Source organism: Mesocricetus auratus, unplaced genomic scaffold (assembly GCF_017639785.1).
Source record: "Mesocricetus auratus isolate SY011 unplaced genomic scaffold, BCM_Maur_2.0 Super-Scaffold_100031, whole genome shotgun sequence".
NCBI lineage: Eukaryota > Metazoa > Chordata > Mammalia > Rodentia > Cricetidae > Mesocricetus > Mesocricetus auratus.
The window spans coordinates 4,563,253-4,585,238 of NW_024429212.1; the positions used below are offsets into that span (position 1 = coordinate 4,563,253).

At 51.3% G+C, this 21,986-nt stretch overlaps 1 protein-coding gene across 8 annotated transcripts in view; it reads right to left on the bottom strand.

Annotated features, from left to right (window-relative positions):
* Positions 1–6,621: 6,621 nt before the first annotated feature.
* Arhgef10 (Rho guanine nucleotide exchange factor 10) overlaps positions 6,622–21,986 on the bottom strand; it is a 101,205-nt gene continuing 85,840 nt past the window's right edge. For all 8 annotated transcript variants that reach the window (XM_040733411.1, XM_040733412.1, XM_040733406.1 and 5 more), the window contains 3 exons: positions 17,926–18,100; positions 10,901–11,023; positions 6,622–8,311 (listed from right to left, as the gene is read on the bottom strand). In XM_040733411.1, the coding sequence (XP_040589345.1) occupies positions 7,797–8,311; positions 10,901–11,023; positions 17,926–18,100 (813 nt within the window). In that variant the 3' untranslated portion in view covers positions 6,622–7,796. The remainder of the gene's footprint in view (positions 8,312–10,900; positions 11,024–17,925; positions 18,101–21,986) is intronic.

Consider the following 21,986-nt stretch of genomic DNA (forward strand, 5'->3'; position numbering starts at 1 on the left):
TGTTCTGACAGTGTTAAATGATGCTGTGGCCCAGACAGACTTGAACTCACAGCAATCCTCCTGCCTCAAATTCTTAAGTGCTATGCCTTCAGGCATGAGCCACCATGTCCAGTAGAGTTTAAATATACCCATGAGCTAAACCTCTTAGAGTGGTTTGAATCATTTCAAATGACAGGATCCTTGTGCATGTGGTCCGTGGCCAGGCAGCTCCAGATGGACATCCTGGAAGAGGGGGAACACTCTGTACTGTAGAAGGCACAGCCCCAGAAGCCAGAACGCACAGGCTTCGGTCCTGTGCCAGCCCTGGCAGCCAAGGTACATGTTGTCACACAAATCTGTTCTCTGTTGGCGAATGCAATTTAGACCACGAACAACAGCTTTGGTGCCACATAAGTTTAACACAACAAGAATCCAAATAAAAATAAGACATCCATCTCACCCTTGATCCTCAGATCACTATAAAAATAAATTTTCTGGTCATCTTTAACTAATATAGCCCGAAGTACTAAATTCTCAGGAGTGTAAATGAAATAATCCGCTTGGATAGTGTGCCTTGGGATTAAATTGTGTACTATAATTAAAAAAAATCGTGGTCTCCTATCCCTATTCCCTCAGAATGTAACTATATTGAGAAATCTGGCCATCACAGAGGTCACTGTCAGGACACAGAGGTCATTAGGGCAAGTCCCAAACCAGCATGACCAATGTCCCAAAGACAGAGGAGAGACAAACAGGTGACACAGAACAAAGTCATGACGACAAGAAGAGAGGTTCAGAAACCGGATGTCCCGTGGTGGGTGTAGGTCAACTGGATGTCCCGTGGTGGGTGTAGGTCAACTGGATGTCCCGTGGTGGGTGTAGGTCAACTGGATGTCCCGTGGTGGGTGTAGGTCAACTGGATGTCCCGTGGTGGGTGTAGGTCAACTGGATGTCCCGTGGTGGGTGTAGGTCAACTGGATGTCCCGTGGTGGGTGTAGGTCAACTGGATGTCCCGTGGTGGGTGTAGGTCAACTGGATGTCCCGTGGTGGGTGTAGGTCAACTGGATGTCCCGTGATGGGTGTCCATCTATAGGACAACTGGATGTCCCACGGTAAGTGTCCATCTATAGGACACCAAAAGCTGGCAGACACAAAAGAACTCCTTCTAAGAGCCCACACAGAGAGCAGAGCCTGCCAAAACCTTGGCCACAGGCTTGTGCCCCCAGAACTGTGGTTTATGGCTCCCAGCTTTGGTATTTTGTGGCTACAATCCCACGGCACCGAGACCGAAGTTTTGCATCCTAGCTGTAGAAATAGAGGGTTTTTGTTGTTTTCAATCGGCCTGGGCATGAAGCAGGTGACCTTAGCCGTTTTTTACCTTTCCAATCCACTATGGCCTCTTTTATAGTTCACAATTAACGTAGCATTTAATAAAGAACATATGAGGGTCGGGTGCAGCTCGGTGGAAGAGCATGTGTGTCAAGCATGTGCAGGCCCTGGATTCCATTCACAACACTGGGAAGAAATAAAGGAACAAAAGTAAAAAAGCAGGAACACACAGACTAAATGCAAACAAACAAACAAAAGTAAAAGGCAAAAACAAAGAGACTAAAAGAAGAGCAGTTAGTGCAGGGCTAGATTAAACAGGCAAGAGGCCCCAGCCGGCATGGTGCAAGCTGCTTCCAACCCTGAACACTTGGGTCCTGCCCCGGAGTCTGGTGGGGTGACCTACGCCACCAGGAGGGATCCTCTGGGATGACCCAATCATGTTTTCCCCATGCCTTTCCAAAGACCTCAGCTTGCAGAAGTAGATGGAAACTGGAATACCTTTCACTCTGTCTTACCCAAATCTTACTTGGGCAACAGCAGGTGTAATATGTGTGAGAAGTTAGCTGGGGTGGGGTGGGCACCAGGGGTTCAAAGTGGGCCTAGACTATTTCCATAAACCTTGGCGGAAACCTGACCACTTGGCAAACATTACCCATGTGTTCAGAGCAGACAGGCTGGCCTCCTTCCCTGCTGTCTGGGATTAAAGGGTGATGGTTTGCAGGGCCCACAATGGCACTTTCAAAATATAGCACCACCTAGGCTGACCGCTCATGAATACCCTGATCTCTCCGAACTTGAGGAAGTTATGGCAGTGTGCTCATGCTGGTACCACGCCAGACAGAGCTTTTGCATCTTTTTTTTTCTGGCTCCCGCCTCTGCTCCCAACATCCTGGGAAGTGGGTCAGCCTGGGCAGGCCAGGCCAGTCGCTTTGCTGTGCCAGGAGAGCATGCCCTCCCCCACTTCCTTCCCCACGGCCTCTCTCTGTACCCAGAAGCTATTTGTTCTCCAGTGAGAGGAGCAGGAAATGAGAAAAGCAGCAGGGACTGGCTAGGAGGACCCAATAAGCAGTCACCCATTACCCTGAGGAGCCCTTGCCTCCTCCTGTCCCTGGGTGGGAGAGTCAGAAAACCTTGTCTAGCTCCTGCCTGAAATGAGCCACCAGGCTGCACCTGCTGGTCCCTGGAAAATGCCCACGCCAGCAGCCCTCCACTTGCCCCAGCCCTTCCAAAACTCCCTGCTGGGCCCAGGGATGCAAGGATGATGGCGGCCTCTGCACAGCTGCCTTGGGTAGTCGGTGAACCCTGCCTCACCCTAACCCAGATGAAAACTTCTCCCCCTCCCTTTTGGATTGATTGCTCTGCCTCCCCTTCAGCCCCACCTCGACCATCTTTCCCCATCGGGGCTCCCAAGCTGGGTTTCTGGAAAACTCAGTGAAAGTTCCAGAATGCAAATACAGTCTTTACAGCTCATGGGATAGATGTGGACAAGCTTCCCTTCGCCACCTCTGACAGCAGAGTGAATGTAGACACCTCCTCCAGGGGAAACGATCATCCCCTGCAGTGGGCCCGCCTTCCAGCTGGGAGCGTGGGCCCTGCACACTGAAGAAAGCAGTTGCTTCTTTGTGAGCAGCTGAGTACACGTTTTCCGCCTGCTTCCTTTCTTGAATGCATGCCAGATATCTGTACTTTCCTTAGCCTGTCACTGCTGAAAGAGCTGGCTCTAACATCTCCGAGGGCCCCGTTCTTCCTTCCCTGGGTCTCCCCAGTGCTCTGCCTGTGGCCGAGAGGCTTGTTCTAGATGGACAGGTTGGAGCCAAGCCAGCATGGACAGCTCCTCCACCTGGCTGGCAGCTGTAGGCATCACTAGCATTGCGCTCTGTCTCTTTTGATGGATTATGGGATTCTAGGACACTGTCCTTCTTGGGCTCTAGGGCCATGGCCGGGCTCCACTGTGTGGCCTCGGAAGCTCCATTTGAACCAGGCCTCCAGAGTGGCCAGGTTTTACATAGGGCAATCAGGATTAAATGACATGTTTCCAGGCATCAGTCCACAGCCTCATGACCATGGCCGAGGGAGTTGAATGCCGACTGTATGGGTGGGTTTGCTGGGCTCTGTGCCCTGTCCACACACGAAAGGAGCAGCAGAAGCCTAGCTCAATGCTGACCCTGCCTTGACCAGGTAAGGGTTGGTAAAAGGGCGTCTACTCCTGTCCCATTGAAGATCAGCTCAGGCTCCTGACCACCCTGTCAGACAGTGGCCACATGGCTGAGCCAGCCTGGGTCTACCAGAGCAGGGGCATATATTCCAAACTCCTCAAGCCGTAGATCTCCACCTGCAACAACTTGTCTTTTACACGGCACTACATCAGAATCCCAGTGAGCCCTTCCGGAGCATAGACATTCACAGGGAAGTAGAGTTCTGTTGGTACCTAAGAAACACACGTGACCCATATCGACAGAAGCTCTCTGATGCTTGCCAAGAAAAGGTTAATTCTTTCCCAGAGTCACAGGGAGCACTGGCCTCAAGCCCAGGGTGACCAGCAGCTGCCCCTGCTATTTCCACTCCAGTAAACATTGCCTAACCTGTCCTTCAAGGAAAGCAGCAATTGTTAGAGAAGAGTAAGTATGTGTGCACACACGGGTGCAAATGCAGACCTGTGTGCAGGTGTGTGTAAATACGTGTGTTTGCACAGAGATGTAGAGCTGTGTGCACCTGTGTATAACTACGTGTAAATGCCTATGTGCATGTAAGCATGTGGGCATAGACCTTTGTGCACATGTGTATACATGGGTGCATACGCACACAGATACAGACCTGTGTGTATGTATGCATATGCACCGTGTGTGTGTGTGTGTGTGTGTGTGTGTAAATATGTGTGTGCTTATAAGGGTGAGGGGACTAGAAAGGGGGGAACTCTCATTGGAAGGATGAGAACTATCAGAGCCCTGGATCAGAGCTGATGTTTTCCTTTAGTGAAACTTTCTCTAGCCTCGTGTGAATTCTCTGTTCTGGAAGCAGGGCCTGCAGCCCAGCAGGGTCAATAGCTGTAGAGGTGAAAAGCTCCACGTTGAAGAAGTGGCACCATGCGGCCCCCATCCCCAGTCCCCAGGCATATACCCACGCTGGGGTTGACAAGCAGAGATAGGTGGCAGCATGTCCTGGCAGACAGAGCCACTGTCAGGGCTCCCCCCGGACTATGGCGCTAGTGGGTCACCTGCTGGGGGGCAGGGAACCAATAAATCCTGTTGTCACCAGCCCTGACCACTGTCATCCACAAGTTAGACATCATGGCTGGAGATAATGCCGGGTACAAAGCACTTTGAATGACAGTCCTCAACTGAAGGACGGAAGAGAACCCACACCCATACTTATAATTACAATGATGCTTTCAAGGCTCCAGCAGTAACGGCTACACAGAAATTGGCTCATCTCCCTGAAATAATGGCAAGGCACTCAAGCCTGCCTCAACGAGGCCACCCTCAATGGTGGCATCTGTCAAGCTGGGACTGAGGGCTGTACATATCCCCAGTGCTCAATACCACAGCTGAGGTCCCCTCTGGCCAGCAGCCAGCAAATGGGTCATTCTGTCCCCTGGTGGCCTCTGGCTTGCACTGGGGTAGGTGGAGCTGTCAGGCTGGTGTCAGCACAGACCCAGGACACCTCGCTTCCAAGGAGCAGATTTCTGAGTGCATTTACGGCACTCTGGGGGAGAAGATACCTCTACGTGAGGGTGCCCTCAGGGATTCCTTGTGCTGATGGGTGAACACTAAGCCCTATAACCCCAGCCCACTTCACCATTGCCTTGCTGAGCACCGGCTGGTGATGGGGCCTCCTTGTATGCTGAGGTCCAGGTGATGACGTAGCAGGCGTCATCAGACTACCTGTGTCTCAGTTTGTTTGGTTTGGTTTTTGAGACAGGGTTTCTCTGTGTAGCCCTGGCTGTCCTGGAACTCACTCTGTGGTCAAGGTTGGCTGGCCTCAAACTCAGAGATCCACCTGTCTCTACATCCCGAGTGCTGGGATTAAAGGTGTGCACCAGCAATGCCTGGCATGAATACCTGTTCTTTTTTTTTTTTTTTTTTTTTTTGGTTTTTACGAGACAGGGTTTCTCTGTATTGTTTTGGAGGCTGTCGGTCCAGCCCAGCCTCGAACTCACAGAGATCCACCTGCCTCTGCCTCCCGAGTGCTGGGATTAAAGGCGTGCGCCACCACCGCCCGGCGTGAGTACCTGTTCTTACATCACACTCTGATTCCTTGGTTCTGCTTCATGCACCTCTCCCACACGCCCGATCCAAGCACTTGAATGAAGGGAGTAGGCAGTGTTAAACTGTGTGTGCTCATCTTCTGAAATTTTGTCAAAACCTTACCATTTTTCAGAAACCTGTGTGTCTGGAGGGCGGAGTCCTGGAAGCTGGGACACAGGATGGAGAATCTCGAGACAGTGCTAGGGGCTTTTGTAAGAGGAAACACTGCGTTTCATATTCTCTCTCCTTCCCCGGAAGACAGTGAGAAGCCAGCTTTGAAGGCTGTGGGAAGTGTTCCTCTGAACAGGAACAGTTGGATGCTGCTCATCGAAGAGACTCCAAGTTCATGACCCCAGGAGCTGACCCAACGTAGCACCTGAAACATCTCTCCAGACTGAGGGCTTAAACGGAGGCTGCAGGTCCTGGAGAAAGGTACCAGCAAGATGGGGTCCGTATTTCATTCCCAGGCCTAAGAGACACATAACGGGTTTACGAGCCAGCTGCTCATTAAGCTCTCTGGCCTTTATATGCTGCTTTGCTCAGCGGGAGCTGACACACTTGAGTGACTCTCAATCCAGGACTCACTCACATAGGCCATGGCGGGGGGCTTGCCATCCTCTGAGCTCCCGCCTCTGCTCTGCCAGATGCTCTCCTCCCAGCCTGCTTCTCCCGGGGAATGAGCTGCGGTGAAGCTTGCTCCGTGCACATCTTGTATCTGCGGTGTGGAGATGCTTGTGGTCCCTGCCTTCCAGGACCATGAGCTTGCTCTGTGCATCTCTGCTGTCTCTCCTCGAAGAGTTCACCCTGGTCTTGCAAAGTATCAGAAAGACAGGCTAGTTCTATGAACTCGTGATGCCATACACCATGAGAACCGGCAAGGTGCAGGGGTCCCAGTCCACCTGTGAGCTGTTTTCCCACACATATCCCAGACTCTGCAGCTGGCTATTACAATGCCCGGACAGACACAAGAGGACTGCTTCCTCCCCTCCCGGATGTAATCACCCTCTTAGATTTTCGGGGGGGGGGGGGGAGGAGGAGGGGGAAGAAAGGCAACTTGCAATACCAATTCTAAAATAAAAAGTCTTTTATTTTTATCAAATAAGATAGCAGCTTACAGTTTAAGAAGGCTTGGGTATATGTGTGATTTAGAGAATATTTGGCTAAGTTAAAAGTTAGAATTTTTAGTCATTTGTAAAGTGCTGAGGAGTGTGTTTCTGGTGAGCATCTGGATTAGGCTTAAGAAAACAGATTTTTAGCCATCCAGTAAGTGAAACACTGATGTACAAATACAGGTGGAGCAAAAGAGTATACAGGTTACTCGTATCCCTTGACATGCGTGGCTGCCCCATATGGTCCTGTCTGTTCTTTCGAGGGGGACACTGACATGGCTGGCAGTAGCGGCAGCGGCTGAGGGTCAGCACCATGGACCACTCAGAATGAGTGTCCAGATGTGGGTGGCTCTCTGACAGCGAGTGCACTGAAGACCCGCGCTCTTCAGCACCGTCCCTGCGTGACAGAACCTGCACGTGTCCCACGTTCATACTAACTTCCTTCCGTGTGAGAATGCAAGTAGGATTTGGCATGGAAGCTGGAGTCCAAATGTTGACACTATTAAACATTTTGGCTTAAAGCAAGGACTATGTGCAAAACACTACAGATAGTATACTGACTGAAATGCTAACGGTTAATTTTTAATAGAAAACGCAATATAAAAACACTGTTTGTTAAAGGGTGTAGTACACACATCAGTTGACTTTGGAAAGCCTCAGTCACTCCCAGACAAACCCATCTGACTGGACTGGAATGTGTCACCTGTTTTAAATTGTTACATTTTTTTATTCTGAGATTTAAAAAATATATAAGATATAAATAACAGTAGTGAGCCTAAGTCAAGTAGAATGATTTTAAGAATTGTTAATGACCTCCTATGCTACTGGACACTACAGTTCCCCGCCAGCTCTCTGAGATGTGTCCGGAACTGTCGCCCTTAGCACATGCCGCATCTCAGGTGAATGACTGACGGATCAGACTGTGGCCCTATCCTGGAACTCTGCTCAGTGGCTCAAAGGCCACCATGCTCCCCTGCCTCCCTCACAGGTCTGACTAGGTTGTGCCATGGGAGATGGCAGAGAAGCTGTGTGACCACTGCAGATTCCTTTCCCAACTCTGCTTCCAGTTGGTCCCAGTGGTATGGACGTAGTCTCCGCCACTTGGCCTGCACCCAGCCGAGAGCTGTCCTCTGACCTACATGCTCATCAGTGGGATCTGCCACACCATCACTGAAGACACCAGGTCCTCCTGAGAAGGCTGCCTAGCCTTCCTGTGCACTCGCCGGTGGCCTTGGCCCCCGCATACCACCAGCGCTGAACTGGCTTTGGCTCTCCTAGAGCGCTGTGCCCTGCTCCTCGGGGAGGCGCTGGGGTCCTTCAGGAGGTCACACAGGCTGTTGTCCACGGATCTGTGCTCTAGGGAGCTGGAGCCATGGGACAAGCTCAGGGAGCCCGAGGATGAAGACAGGTCACTCTTCTGAGCTGTCAGTCCCGGGGAGTCTCCCAACCAAACGGCTGTGTTGGCGTCAGTCCGGCCCGGGCAAGAAGGGCCCTCCTGGCCGCAGGGCAAATCCTTGGGGTCTTCATCCTGAGGCTCAGGGCCGGAGGGTGGGCTGTCTCTGGCTCTGTCCTTGTTCTTCTGCAATGCTGTGGCCGTGACAATGAACTTAACAGGCCCGTTGTGTGCATGGTAGGAGACCATGCCTCGCCCTGAGAGGACAATCCAATAAAGGTCTTTAGTGACACACACACTGCATAGGGTGTTAAAGTGCAGGATCTGACCCTGCGCCCCTACCCAGGCAGCAGCTTGGCAACTAACACAGGGGATAGTGAAAGCAGGAATCCCCAGATCACATCCCTGTGGACTCCCAGTCACCTGAAGCCTTAAAATCGATGGCTTTTGGAAAGAAAGTTTAGTGCTCTCAAAGAGGATGGGGGTGAGGGACCCAGGACCCACACTGGGTGGCTCACAACTGCCTGTAGCTACAGGGAATCGGATGCTTTCACCTGGACTCTGTGGACACTGCTCTCCCTTGCAACAATGGATACACGAAGGGGTGCAAGCATGCACACATATGTACACATGTGCATAAATATTTTACAAAGTGATTATCCAATGATCAGGCTCACATTGTCCTACACACACACACACACACACACACACACACGCACACACGCACACACATGTGCACATGTGCATAAATATTTTACAAAGTGATTATCCAATGATCAGGCTCACATTGTCCTACACACACACACGCACACACGCACACACATGTGCACATGTGCATAAATATTTTAAAAAGTGATTATCCAATGATCAGGCTCACATTGTCCTACACACACACACACACACACACACACACACACACGCACACACACATGTGCACATGTGCATAAATATTTTAAAAAGTGATTATCCAATGATCAGGCTCACATTGTCCTACACACACACACACACACGCACACACACACACACACACACACACACGCACACACACACATGTGCACATGTGCATAAATATTTTAAAAAGTGATTATCCAATGATCAGGCTCACATTGTCCTACACACACACACACACACACACACACACACACACACACACACACACGCACATATGCATGCATGCACCCCTGAAGTAATACAATAAAATGTCTTTAGCTTCGGACCTGGAACATTTCCTCATTCACTCTATGCAAAAGGACCTGATTTCCCTAAGCCTTAAGAAATCAAAGACTCAAGTCCTCAGTATCAGGAACACAGTGCCTATACTACCAGAAGCCTCTGGCAATTTCCATTGCAAAAAGTTTCTGGGGCTTGAGGAAAGCAATTCCATACTTGTTTACTAAAATCAGGACTTTCTGTCTCCAGGTCACCATCCTAGCCGTCTGAAACAGCTCCGGCCACCGGCAGGAATACTGCCTCCCTATGGATGCTTCACAGGCGCTAATGACAGATACCCAGATACTGGAAACATGGCAGGAAGTAACAGAAACAGAGGAGAAAATAGAAACACCAGGAAGACACACACACAGACTACGGCAGACAGCGCAAAATTAGGAAAACAGTGTGAGGAACAACTTGGTGAATAAAACGGAAGGGGTGTGTGGACGGGGAAGAGGCGAGCTCAGAAAGGTGGCTGGCTGCGGACTCAGACCCAGAAACCAGGCCCCAGCTCCTCCACCAGGTAGCAGACGTGTGGCCGCCATGCTATCCCATTACCACTTAAACAGAAAATACTGGCAATTAAAACCTGAGGTATCTGATGTGTATAGCTCCTAACAAAAACAAACATTGAAAACTGAGGGAATGTGACCTGGGACAGTATTTGGGTGGCAAGTGTGAATGGCTATTATGTGTGAGGCCTGGATTTACTCCTTAGCACTGCAAAGAGAAAGGGAGGGAGGGAGGGAGGGAGGGAGGGAGTGGAGGAGAGAGGGGAGGAGGGAGGGAAGGAGGGAGAGAGGGGAGGAGGGAGGGAAGGAGGAGAGAGAGGGAGGGAGTGAATGAACTGGGATTCCTTAACCCTACCAGCTAGGAAACACAGAAACTTACTAGCCTGCTCACACCACATGAAGGAACCATGACACCCAGCCCTTGCTAACATGCTGCTCACACCACATGAAGGAACCATGACACCCAGCCCTTGCTAACACGCTGCTGCCGACTTCCGTCAAGCCCTCTGCTTGTTGTGTTCCCCGACAGATGGTGTGACCAGCACACACACAGGATCTTTGTTTCAGTGTCAGCACTCTGGGGGGGGGGGCGCAGCCGCTCTCGGCCAGGTTCTCGTCAATGAAGGACCAGGCAACTTTTCTGAAACATTTCCCTACCTCTCAATTGAACAGTCAGGCACCCTCTTTTCTGTACCACTGAAATCTTCCCGTCATGCTTTGTTGCTGGCTGGGGCTTGCCTGAGTAGGGTCCTGGGGTAGAAACCCCAAGACCATGATGCTGAACTGCTTTCTGGTATGAACTGCAGCCAGAGGCAAAACTAAGAGGAGAGGTGTATACCCAGCTTCTCTACGAGCAGTAAGAAGGGGTCCATTTCCACTGAGCAAAACACTGTGTTGTGATGGGAACTAATGGGAAATAGAGGCACCATGAAATGAGTTTTCAGGATGGATTCTCCTGGAACTACCAGCATGAGAGTGAGAAAAACCCAAGTACAAAGAGAACGTGAAAACTGAACAAATCGGCATCTCTGCTAAGCATCTACAGTGCCCTAAGGACCCCATGGAACAGCAACATGGCGGGCCACTTTGAAGACAGGCAGGCATGGAGCTGGGTCCACTTACCTGTCACTTTGGGGATACCCTGAAGACGAGGAACTGGCAGAGCCACGACGACACCCAGGCTGGTACCAACCATGAGCAATCCATGACAGACGAGCAGGCTGGTCACAGACAGACGTTGGTGCCCTGGATAAGAAAGAGAAGCAGCCCCATGCCCTGTAGCTGGCTCACAGCAGGGGGTGGGCTTGCAGCCTGGAAATGGTCCAGACATCAAGGCCAGCTTCCCAAGACACCACTAAGTCTTGTGGCAGGACAAGCTATATGGATGCTCACACCTGTGCCTTCCTCATCAGAAGAGAAAGACGATGTTGTGTGGTTGTCCCATCAAGGCATCTCAACTGAACAGCAGCAAGCAGTGGGTCTCCAGGCTGTCCTCAGACCAGCCTTGCCGGAGGTGAAGCAACCCAGAGCTATTTAAATCATCATAGTTACACAGTGCCTGTTTCTCTGTGTGTGTGTCTCTCTCCCTCTTTATAGATGCTCACAATGTCATCAGGAAGATATACCACGCATGCATGTTTGTGTGGCTGCATGTTCCTGTGTGTGTGTGCCTGTGCAATTGTGCCCAGTGTCATAGTGCATGTGTGAAGTCACAGAACGACTTTTCCTTCCCTCCCTCTTGCCCTCCCTCCCCCTTCTCTCTCTCTCTCTCTCTCTCTCTCTCTCTCTCTCTCTCTCTCACACACACACACACACACACACACACACACACTGGCAGCACACTGTAGGTACACACTGCCTTTGAGGGTTCCAGAGTTTCTGTGCAAATGTATCCCACGGGTGCAAGTGACAGAAGTAACAGAGATGGTGATAGCACGGTGGGGTCAGAGAAGCCTCCAGGGTGTCTGGCCTGTCATGCTGAGCCTTCTCTGTAGCCAGTAGGAACTGACCAGGCCAGGAGAAGGGCTTGGGAGGAGTGAGTGACATTGCTACAGGGATCTTCTTGCAGACTGCAGAGAAGCAGGGGGCCTGCAAGGGACTCTGCTTCCACAGAAAGTGACACTGGGTTGAAAGGAGTCTTAAGATTGGTCCTGGCATTCAGTCCCAAGGCTGAGCAGCAGAGGGACCGAGGAGACTCATGCAGCACCCGCTGACTCTTGTCTTCTGTAGAACAAAGGTTATTTTTGCTATGTCTGCGTCTGATACAAAGCTCGTGCCGAGGACAAGCAAACAGTAGGGCCAAAGTGGCCTGCGTGTCTTCAGAGTTCGTCTTTATGAAATGTTTAGACTTCAAAACAGATATTTTAAAAATAAAAGGCATTTTTTTAACTTAATAGTGGTCTGTGCAATTTCTTAAAAGCTAAAACAGTATTTAACCTCTGAGATTCCAGATTGGTCTATTTGGAATGATGTGAACCTTGGGGGGGGATGCATCACAACCCTGCAGTGGCCATGTCCTCGAGCGGGTGCTCTCAAAGGCTGTTGGGAAACGCTGAGGCATTCCAAAGGCAATACCCGCCATCATTCACAGCCATTACTGCTGACTGCTGTGTTACCATGCCAGGGCAGGCTGCAGGGTCATCCCGCCACACAGGGCCACTTCCTCCACCTGTCCTCCCATGGGTCCCCCCACCGTAAAACAGGAAGGCAGATGGGAGAATGGAAAGTTCCAGGGAGTCTGAGGGACTTCCTTTTTAAAACACAGAGGTAAGGGAAGCAATGAGACCCACAGCTCCAAGAAGAGCTGCCCACTTTCACCCTGAAGCCTCACCCGAAGCCTCAGCTCTGCTCAGAGCATCAGCCCAAGGAGCAGCCATGCACCCGGGTGCCAGTCAGCAGCTGTGAGCAGGTGACCCTCCACAAAGGATGCTGTGTGACGGATCGCTCTGATCGGACATCCAAAACCGTTTTGCATTGGGAAACTGGCTTCCCTTTATTTTTTTCCACAAAGCAGAAATTTTGAATTCATAAATTTTAAGAGTGTTGATCTGAACCAAGCTTTTAAAGAAGCCTGCGAAATACTAATACTATATATAAATAATGTCACTTCAAAGACAATTATGGGGCAAATTGGGCGTCTCATGTATAATGCCCTTTCACTCAGTGGTTCCAAAAAACAGTTTACCATCAAAACATGAAGTATGGAAGAGTCACTAGATATTTTCATTCATCCAGAAATACATCTTGCATTCTTCATTCTCTGTTTGAATCTCCTCCATAAAAAGAGTGTATATTTTTTTTCAGAGAAATTTCACTTTCACACCTACATTATATTAAGTATAGTAAGAATCTGGGAAGTGTTCCACTGCCTTTTCAAAGAAACCCTTCCCTCAGAAGTGTTTCCCCAAGGAGAGTGCACAGAACAGCACATCAGGCTCAGATGACAGCGTCCTGGACAGAAGCCCTGCAGGGACGCTGAGCTACAGGTCTTAGATGTGCAGCAGCAGAGCCTTGCACAGGTATCCCCGAGCCCAGACTGACCCGAAGTCAAGACAATCAGATGGGAATTACAAAAAGAAATGGCCTTAATAATAATAACAGTAACAAAAAGAAAGCCGGTAAGTCCCAGATCCTACTATTTCCTGTTTTTTATTTTCATTTGGGAACTAGGTAAAACCTTGTCCCAGGAACTGGCTGTTTGTTTTTTTTTCCAATGCTCACCTCCCCTGCTGTCCAGGTTGGTCCCAGTCTGCAGGAGACAAGAACCTACTGTATGTGTGTCTGAATGGAGTTCCCCATTCACACTTATAACCAGAAGTGCAGTTTAACTCGCCAACCCCCTTATGACTACGTCCATGGCACGTTAAGACTCACGCTGAACTTTTAAATAAAAAACTTGGCGCTTTTATGTGGCCACATCACTTCTGGAAGGTGTATCCGCTCAGCGGGACACAGAGGGTCAATGTGCCCCAGCACCTCCGTCACCCCGCTCTGCCTGCCTTGAGTATTGAGGACAACACAGGAAGCATCTGTGTGGTGACACCGAGGTTGCTAAGGGGCCTTCCCCTGCTGTAGCCACACCGTCTGTGCCTCCGCTCTGAGAGATGAGCCCCAGACACCATCTAAGGTCTACTGTTGGGAGGCCGTGTGCTCGGCTTATGCTGGGAGCCTCTGTTAAATGGGCTCGGACTGAGATCCACATGGAGGGGGAAGCTGAACTGCTAGGAACTAATTCAGGTGTCCCACGGGGTAGTCTTAGATCTGATCAGGTTCTGATGGCTCCACTATCATTTCTTTTCCAAACTGTGTTCTGTGTTTGACTCAGTGTGTCTCTATCCGCAGGACCTACCTGGACTTCATAACTCTTAACAATGGCATGAAAGGGAAGGGCGCTCGCCCATGCTGCTTCCACACACACCACAGCCGCAGCTCAGACACGCAGGCTGCAACACAAGACAGGTGCTGCTAGGAAGCCCAGCTTTACTCTCTCTAAACCCAGCATGCACTGGGGTCAGAACGGCCCACAGAGCACCCTGCTGGGATGTCAGGAACTCCTGAACACAAGAGACAGAACCCGGCTCTTACTGTGGCACAGCTCTGCTCCGAGTTACCCTTCCACCGTGGCCAGGCTGTGGGACAGTGCCACATCGCTACTGGAGGGATGCTGGGGGGGGGCACGCATGATAAGACCTCCCAAAGACGGAGCGCAAGCTACTTAACATACAGCCCAGGCTATGCTGAAGAGTGCAGCCCAACGGCAGCTTCTCCGGTCCACACCGGTCTGACGCCCCTGTCTGCTCCACCCATGCATGAAAAAGAAGCAGGCACTAGATCGAGACCAGTGACAGAGGGTCTCACGGGCTGTGTCCAAGGTGGCTTGCGCAGCTCTGACCAAATATCTGACATTAGCAACTTAAAAGTCTGATTGGCTTTGGATCACAGCTTCAGTCCAATCACAGCTCCACTGCTTGTATGCCGTTGGCAAGCCAGAGATATAACGGGGTGTGGCGAGGAAAGTTGCTCATCTCGTGGTGGCTGGGAAGGGTGTGTGTATGGGGTGGGGGTATCTGTCCCAGGCATCCCCCAGGAACACACCTCCTTTAACTAGACCACATTTCCTAGTTTCCATCACCTATCAACACCATGAAAGTATGACTCCATCACTGGATTAGGCCAGAGCCTCATGAACTATCCCTTAAACAGCCTTTAACTCATGATCTGTCAAGAGGCACTGCTAGACTCAACCTGCAACACTGTGGAGAGACTCTGACAGACCCTCTGGCCTGAGGAAGAGAGGTGGTAGGGTGGGCAGGCCTCTGGAAAGATGGCTGATACCCCACAATCCCATGAATCTGGAGGTGCTGAGGGATCAGGCTTTGCAGGGAAGGTTGGGGCGACCCAGCGCCCAGCCAACTGGAAACAGCGCAGAAGGCTGAAGAGCTGCAGCACCGCTACAAGGAGAACAGAAAGAAACTCACTGGACGGTGCTGTGTGGACACTGCACACCGATGCTGAGTGGCCTACTGGTGTTTCCTAACAGGAACCGGCTGCCTGGCCAGGAGGGAGGGAGGGACCCCCCACCGGCTAGCATAGCAGAGGAAGCGGACACATGTGTACTCGCATGCTCACATGCGGCTGCTTGCCTGAGTCTGTGGCAGGTCTTGCCCGTGGATCTGCTCAGAAGCCAGGCACATCCCACTTTCTCTACAGCAGGAGGAGGCTGAGGGGACGGACGAGAACACAGTCCATTTGTAAAATCAGGTGGGCATGGAGGGTCGGCGAGGGAGCGCCCTGGAGCCGTCTCTCCGTTCACTTGGAGTTCTTGTGGTTTGGTTCCACTGTATGAGTATTCACTTTATGGGAATAAGTCACAAGGCTTATTCTCATCAAGTCTCAACACACACGCCCCACTCGCTGACCGGCCCCTCCTTTCCCAGGCAGAGCAGGGCCCCCGTGACAGACACTGAGGCCAGACAACATTCCTGGGGTTGGTTCTCAGGATTCCAGGAACCATGGCAACCAAGGCTGCTTTCCTAGAGGCCACAGGGTACCGGGTCAGGATCTGGGCCCCAGAAGCCTTTATCGTGGAACAATCTAACTCCTGTCCCTTTCCATGTCAATAGAGAGTGCAGGGCATTCTCTGGGCAGATGCAGGCATGTGTTGGCAGTTGGAGAATTTGACTTGGTTTCTGTCTAAGGGTCAATAGATTCCAATAGTAAATACCTGTCCAGGTGGCTAATAACTGAAAAAAAGGTCAGGTCCCCATCAGCATGCTTTGGAGACCATCCTGATGCTAAATCATTTTTGTTCTCTAAAAATAATATAAGCATTACAAAAACCTCCATTTTCCTAACTAAGTAAAACAGTCCATTAATATCTAAAAAAAAAAAGGTTGGCAGCCAAATCCATAGAAAAAGACACCTGTCACCATCCCTAGATGCCTGTGTCCTGCAGGTCTTGGTGAATGTTTTCCACTGCCATCTTTCTTGCCTCTATCTCCTCATTATTCCTCATGCCACAGGGCAGGTGGGTCCTCTCTGCATTGTGACCCCTAAATTATTGTGCTTTCCAAGGAATCAAAAGTGCTAATTGTGATGGACTGTATGTGTCAGTATTCCCATAAATTGTCATGTTGTAGGTGATGAAATTAGCAGTTGGTACCCGAGGGAGGGGACAGGATTAGAGGACACAAGATAGCATGAGGGTTGGGACTCATGATGGAGTCAGCACCCTTACAGCATGGACCAGAGCTGGTGTTACCTCTGTCCTGTGTGAACACGGCGTGAAGGTGCTGTGTGTGACCAAGTGATGCTCTCTCTGTCCTGTGTGAACACGGCATGAGGGTGCTGTGTGTGACCAAGGGATGCTCTCTCTGTCCTGGGTGAACACGGCGTGAAGGTGCTGTGTGTGAACAAGGGATGCTCTCTCTGTCCTGTGTGAACACGGCGTGAAGGTGCTGTGTGTGAACAAGGGATGCTCTCTCTGTCCTGGGTGAACACGTGATGCTCTCTCTGTCCTGGGTGAACACGGCTTGATGCTGTACACGAGCAAGAAAGTAGAGCCTACAAGGAACCCCGAACCTTGATCTTGAACTTCTAGCTCCCTTGTTAGGGGAATGGGTGATGCTGTCAGAGGCCTCAGCCTGTAGCCACGACAGAGGCCAACAGCCTTTCCACAGACACCTTCCCCATCAAAATTCATCATACAAATAGACAAATCCATCCCGACTCCCCCATCCATACCACTGTGGCCTCAGCCATCTCTAAACGACTGCAGAATCAATCAATCTCTCTCTCTCTCTCTCTCTCTCTCTCTCTCTCTCTCTCTCTCACACACACACACACACACACACACACACACACATACACACACACACACACACACACGGGGAATCTGGTCTGAGTGTGACATACAAACAATACCAGTCACATAACTCACTGCTGCCTGAAAAAGCACCGCACGGACCCCCAGAGTTCTCCTCCAGCTACTGATGCACAGGATGTGAGCACTGTCCAGCAGCGTCGGTCTATACTGCCTGGCTCACCTGTGATTCACATGAGACCAGCTCAGCTCCCTACCCAGTGCCTACTTTCTAACTCCAGCCCATGCCTGTGTTCTCCATTCCCACTTTCTGTCACACTCTCCCTGCAGCCTGCTGGGCAGGACCCTGTAGACAAAGGGCGGGCAAGACCCCCTCAAGCCTCGCCCTGCAGGACCCTCCCCAAATCCACCCTGGCGTCATCTCCCCTGTGCCCTGTTCAGTCTTCTTGATTTCCTGCTGGCAGCAGGTCCAGTCAGGACTGTGAAGCTACCTTGTCTTGCCTCTGGCATCCCCAGCTGGTCCATTCATGCAGCTTTCATCATATTCATAGAGAGGCTGCATAATTGTGCATACAAGCTACATGTTTATGTGCACTGCCCACACACTAACTCATGCCAGGTGCCACACACAGTGGCTGTGCATTTACACATGTGGGCACATGTGAATACCCAGGGTCCACGGACCACGCTGGCTACATGTGCACTTGCAGCTGCTGTCCCTGCTGTCCCTTGAGCCTCTGCTGCCTTCTTCCCTTCCTTCTGAGGCACCTGGCTGCAGTTGTACAAGGGAGAGTGACACTAGAACCCTCCCTTCCGTGGAGAGTACCTGGCAACATGCTATGCACGGGGGCATCAATGTTGACATCCTGCAGGTGCTTCAAGGTCTCTGTGTGGAAGAGGCGAAGTGTGGACCCCGAGGTGAAGGCAATCCAAATGCCAACGCCGGCCACGGCCATGTGGGAGATGACCATCCCTTCATCCTGGTGGGCCTCCAGCTGGTTCTGGGGACACACAGGAAATGGGGTTACACAGGGCATTAAGGGTTCAGCCAGGGCAAAGGCGCCACACAATGAGGTTAGTCCGAGTCACTCCTGACTACCGTGGGGTCCAGCTGGAGCGCAAACCCATGACTGTAACAGCATTGATCTCCTACTCACAGTCACAGAACAGCACCCGGGGATGCAATGCTTAGCTCTATAAGCTGAGAAAACGACCTCAACACATCATCAAAGGTGCTGAGAAAGGATGGCTGCTGATCCCGGTCCCCCACAGCCCACTGAGCAGCCTGGTAAGAGGGGGGAGAGAAGCACAGCTGTACTGAGGAGGAGACTGGTCCTTGTCCTACAGTCCAGGCAGACACAACACAGTCATAGCACTGCCTCTCCCGAGGCCTGCCTGAAGCAGGCAGTCCTGTGGGATCCCATTTCCCCACCAGCACCCTAACAAAGCCACACTGCAGAACGCCAGCTAGCAAAAACCATGGGGTCATCTCGAGACCAGAGGAGGTGTGGTGGCCAAAGCCGCGTCAGGGTACAGTGTAGCAACACCCGAGGTCAGGAAATTCACACTAAATATCAATCTGACATGGCTCTCTTAATTTGAACAACTTAAAGTCACCCCAGCGGGGGACATAGATCTGTGTCCTAAAAGAGCAAGGGGAAGAGCACATGACCCCTGTCACAGACTGCCAAGGTCATGGTACTCCACACCTCCCAGATGCTCCCAGAAGGGCTGGGTTGAGCTACAGCCTGCATTAACTGTTTGTCATTTCATTGGAAGATTCCAGGGCAGGAGCGGCTCTGCTTGTGCATGGCGGGCAGGGCCCAGGTTAGGAGCTGTACGGGGATGCCGCCTGACCTTGTCTCCTTGGCCTGGTTTTCAGGCTGCTTGCTGCTGGCACACACAGACTAGATGGAGTTTTGAATATTGATCTTGTACCCTGTGAGCTTGAATGTTGCTTTGGTTTTTTTTTTTTTTTTTTTTTTTTACCTGCTAGTGTTGGATTTCTTTGGGATTCTGTACTGGAGACTATCTCTTGGCAAAGTCATGTCTTCTCTTCAACCCAACACTCACCCAGTCCACCCACAGCATCTCTGATAGTAACAGTCAACTCTGTGTGGGCAGAGGAAGAGGAGGGCCTCTGTGTACGCCTCATGATCTCATTTACATAGCTGCTATTCTGACAACCACCTTCCTCTCCTTGTCCTGAGACACTAGTATTGGTTCTAGTCCTTAGACTTCTCTGTGGGCTCATGCTGAGCACAGTGTGTGTGTGTGTGTGAGATGTTCACTGGATGGCCCTGGTGTGTGCGTGTGCGTGCGTGCGTGCGTGTGTGTGTGTGTGTGTGTGTGTGTGTGTGTGTGATGTTCACTGGATGGCCCTGGTGTGTGCGTGTATGCGTGTGTGTGTGTGTGTGTGTGTGTGTGTGTGTGAGATGTTCACTGGATGGCACTGGTGTGTGCGTGTGCGTGCGTGCGTGCGTGTGTGTGTGTGCGTGTGTGTGTGTGTGATGTTCACTGGATGGCCCTGGTGTGTGCGTGTATGCGTGTGTGTGTGTGTGTGTGTGTGTGTGTGTGTGTGTGTGATGTTCACTGGATGGCACTGGTGTGTGCATGTGCGTGTGTGTGTGTGTGTGTGATGTTCACTGGATGGCACTGGTGTGTGCGTGTGCGTGTGTGTGTGTGTATGTGTGATGTTCACTGGATGGCACTGGTGTGTGCGTGTGCGTGCATGCGTGCGTGTGTGTGTGTGTATGTGTGATGTTCACTGGATGGCACTGGTGTGTGCGTGTGCGTGCGTGCGTGCGTGTGTGTGTGTGTGTGTTTGTGTATGTGTGTGTGATGTTCACTGGATGGCACTGGGGACAGTTCTTCTTTAATGCCTTCACACAGAATAGAACATGTGGCTGGTGTTGCCAACCCCACAGGGGCTGTCTGTTTTACCTCAGAGCTCAGACTGCGTACTGAGATACTTCCTGGGATGCTGATGCCCAGGCCTATGCCCTGAAGGCTCAGTACTGGTGTGGTCGTTAAGGTTCTGAGATGGCCACACACAGAGACACAGATACAGACAGACAGACAGACAGACAGACACACACACACACACACACACACACTGTACAGTCAGGAATAATTGGAGGAAAAAGCCTGAATCAACTGCTACCTCTACATCTTGCATGCCTGGCCATAACACACGCCTGTAGATCACTGTGATTTAACTCAGATCACAGAGAAACAGGGCCCTTCCCCTGTGGAGTTTGTGATGCAGATATGAGGAATCAATGTCACCAGCCCAGGATCCTGCCACTGCTCTGCACTTGAGACAGCCGGGAGTGCCCTGGGCGTGGTCCACTGCCAAGCAGGGACTAGAGAAAGGGGTGGCTTTGAGTAAGGACACGCAAAGGACATGGGGCCAGGGAAGGTTCAGACTGCTCTGTGTACTGTTCTCATGGGTCAGCTAAAGGTTACACCTGCCCAGCCTCCCTGGTCTCTGGAAACTCGCACCGACTTCCTCATAGCAGTCATACTGCCAAGAGTCAGCTGGAGGACCAGGCAGGACATTTTGCCTTGTGTTAGCTTGTTTCTGCAAGGGCTGAAGGAGCCTTCCCTTCCTGCTCATTGCCCAGTGTAGGGTGCAGAACTGTCTGCAGGGAAAGATGAGCGGGCCCAAGTCTTGATCACTACTGCCCCTCGTGTGAGTTCAAGGCAGGGCAGTAATTGCCCCTGGAAACCTGTGGTAGCTCAGTAACAGGACTTCAAGGAGGCTTGAAAAAGCAGAACGAGAAACCATGGCACTGGATGACTAAATAACAAGGAAGGCTCCTCCTTCCCTGGGGGCACGTGTGGCCTCAGCTCCAGAGTCCACAATTCCCAGGACTTTCTCAGTTTGGCTTTGTAGCCCGCGGTCCACAGCACTTGAAGGGCTGGCAGCACCATCTCAGAAGAGAAGATACATTTCCTAACATCTGTTCTGTATTTGAGGTCCCTCGGTGCTCGATGTCACAGGGCAAGGGTGACATCAATGGGGAAACGTGCAGGTCTGCTTTAGGGCGTGAGGTCAAAAGTGCTACTCCATCTCTGCCTACAGACCTGGAAGCTGGGGTGCAGCCCAGGCCTCCTCAGAGCCCCTGGTGACCGGTCCAGGCTCCTGTTAGTGGGGGCTTTTCCTCCCATCTACCCAAGTTCAGTAAAGAACACTACATATGGTGGGAACTCAGGACCGAGGAGCAGTCTTCAGAGTCACACAGCTCCAGTCATCAAGCTATAACTGTGCCCCAGGGAAGTCAGCCTAGTCAGCCTATTCCTAAATGATAGGCCTGTATTAGCTTCGAGGCTCAAGTTTTAAAGACAGACAGACAGACAGACAGACAGACAGACAGACAGACACACACACACACACACACACACACACACACACCCCTCAGGGATAAAAGACAAGAAGGAAAGATACACGGAGCTGGGGAAGAGAAAAGATGACGAGGGCTGGAGAGAGGCTCAGGGATTAAGAACATATACCACTCTTGCAGAGGACCCAAGTTTGTCTCCCAGCTGCTCACAACTACCCATACCTCCAACTCCAGGGGATCTACCGCCCTCTTCTGGGCTCTGTGAGCACTGTCACTCATGTGCACACATACACATGTGTACAGAGATGCAGAAATAAAAGGTGGAGACTACACATCTTCCACTCCATAACAATCAGTACGAGGAGCCCCCCTTATGCTTTGTGGGAGGCAGGGGGACATCTGGGAGGTGTTCTGCCCAGGGCTGCCAGGTTACAGACACTGGCCTATGAGCACTCCCACTCAGCCCCAGGGTAGCTCTGAAGAAAATGCCTCAGCTTCAGAATCTCCTTCTTAATGGCTCCTGTGCTCTCTACCACATGCA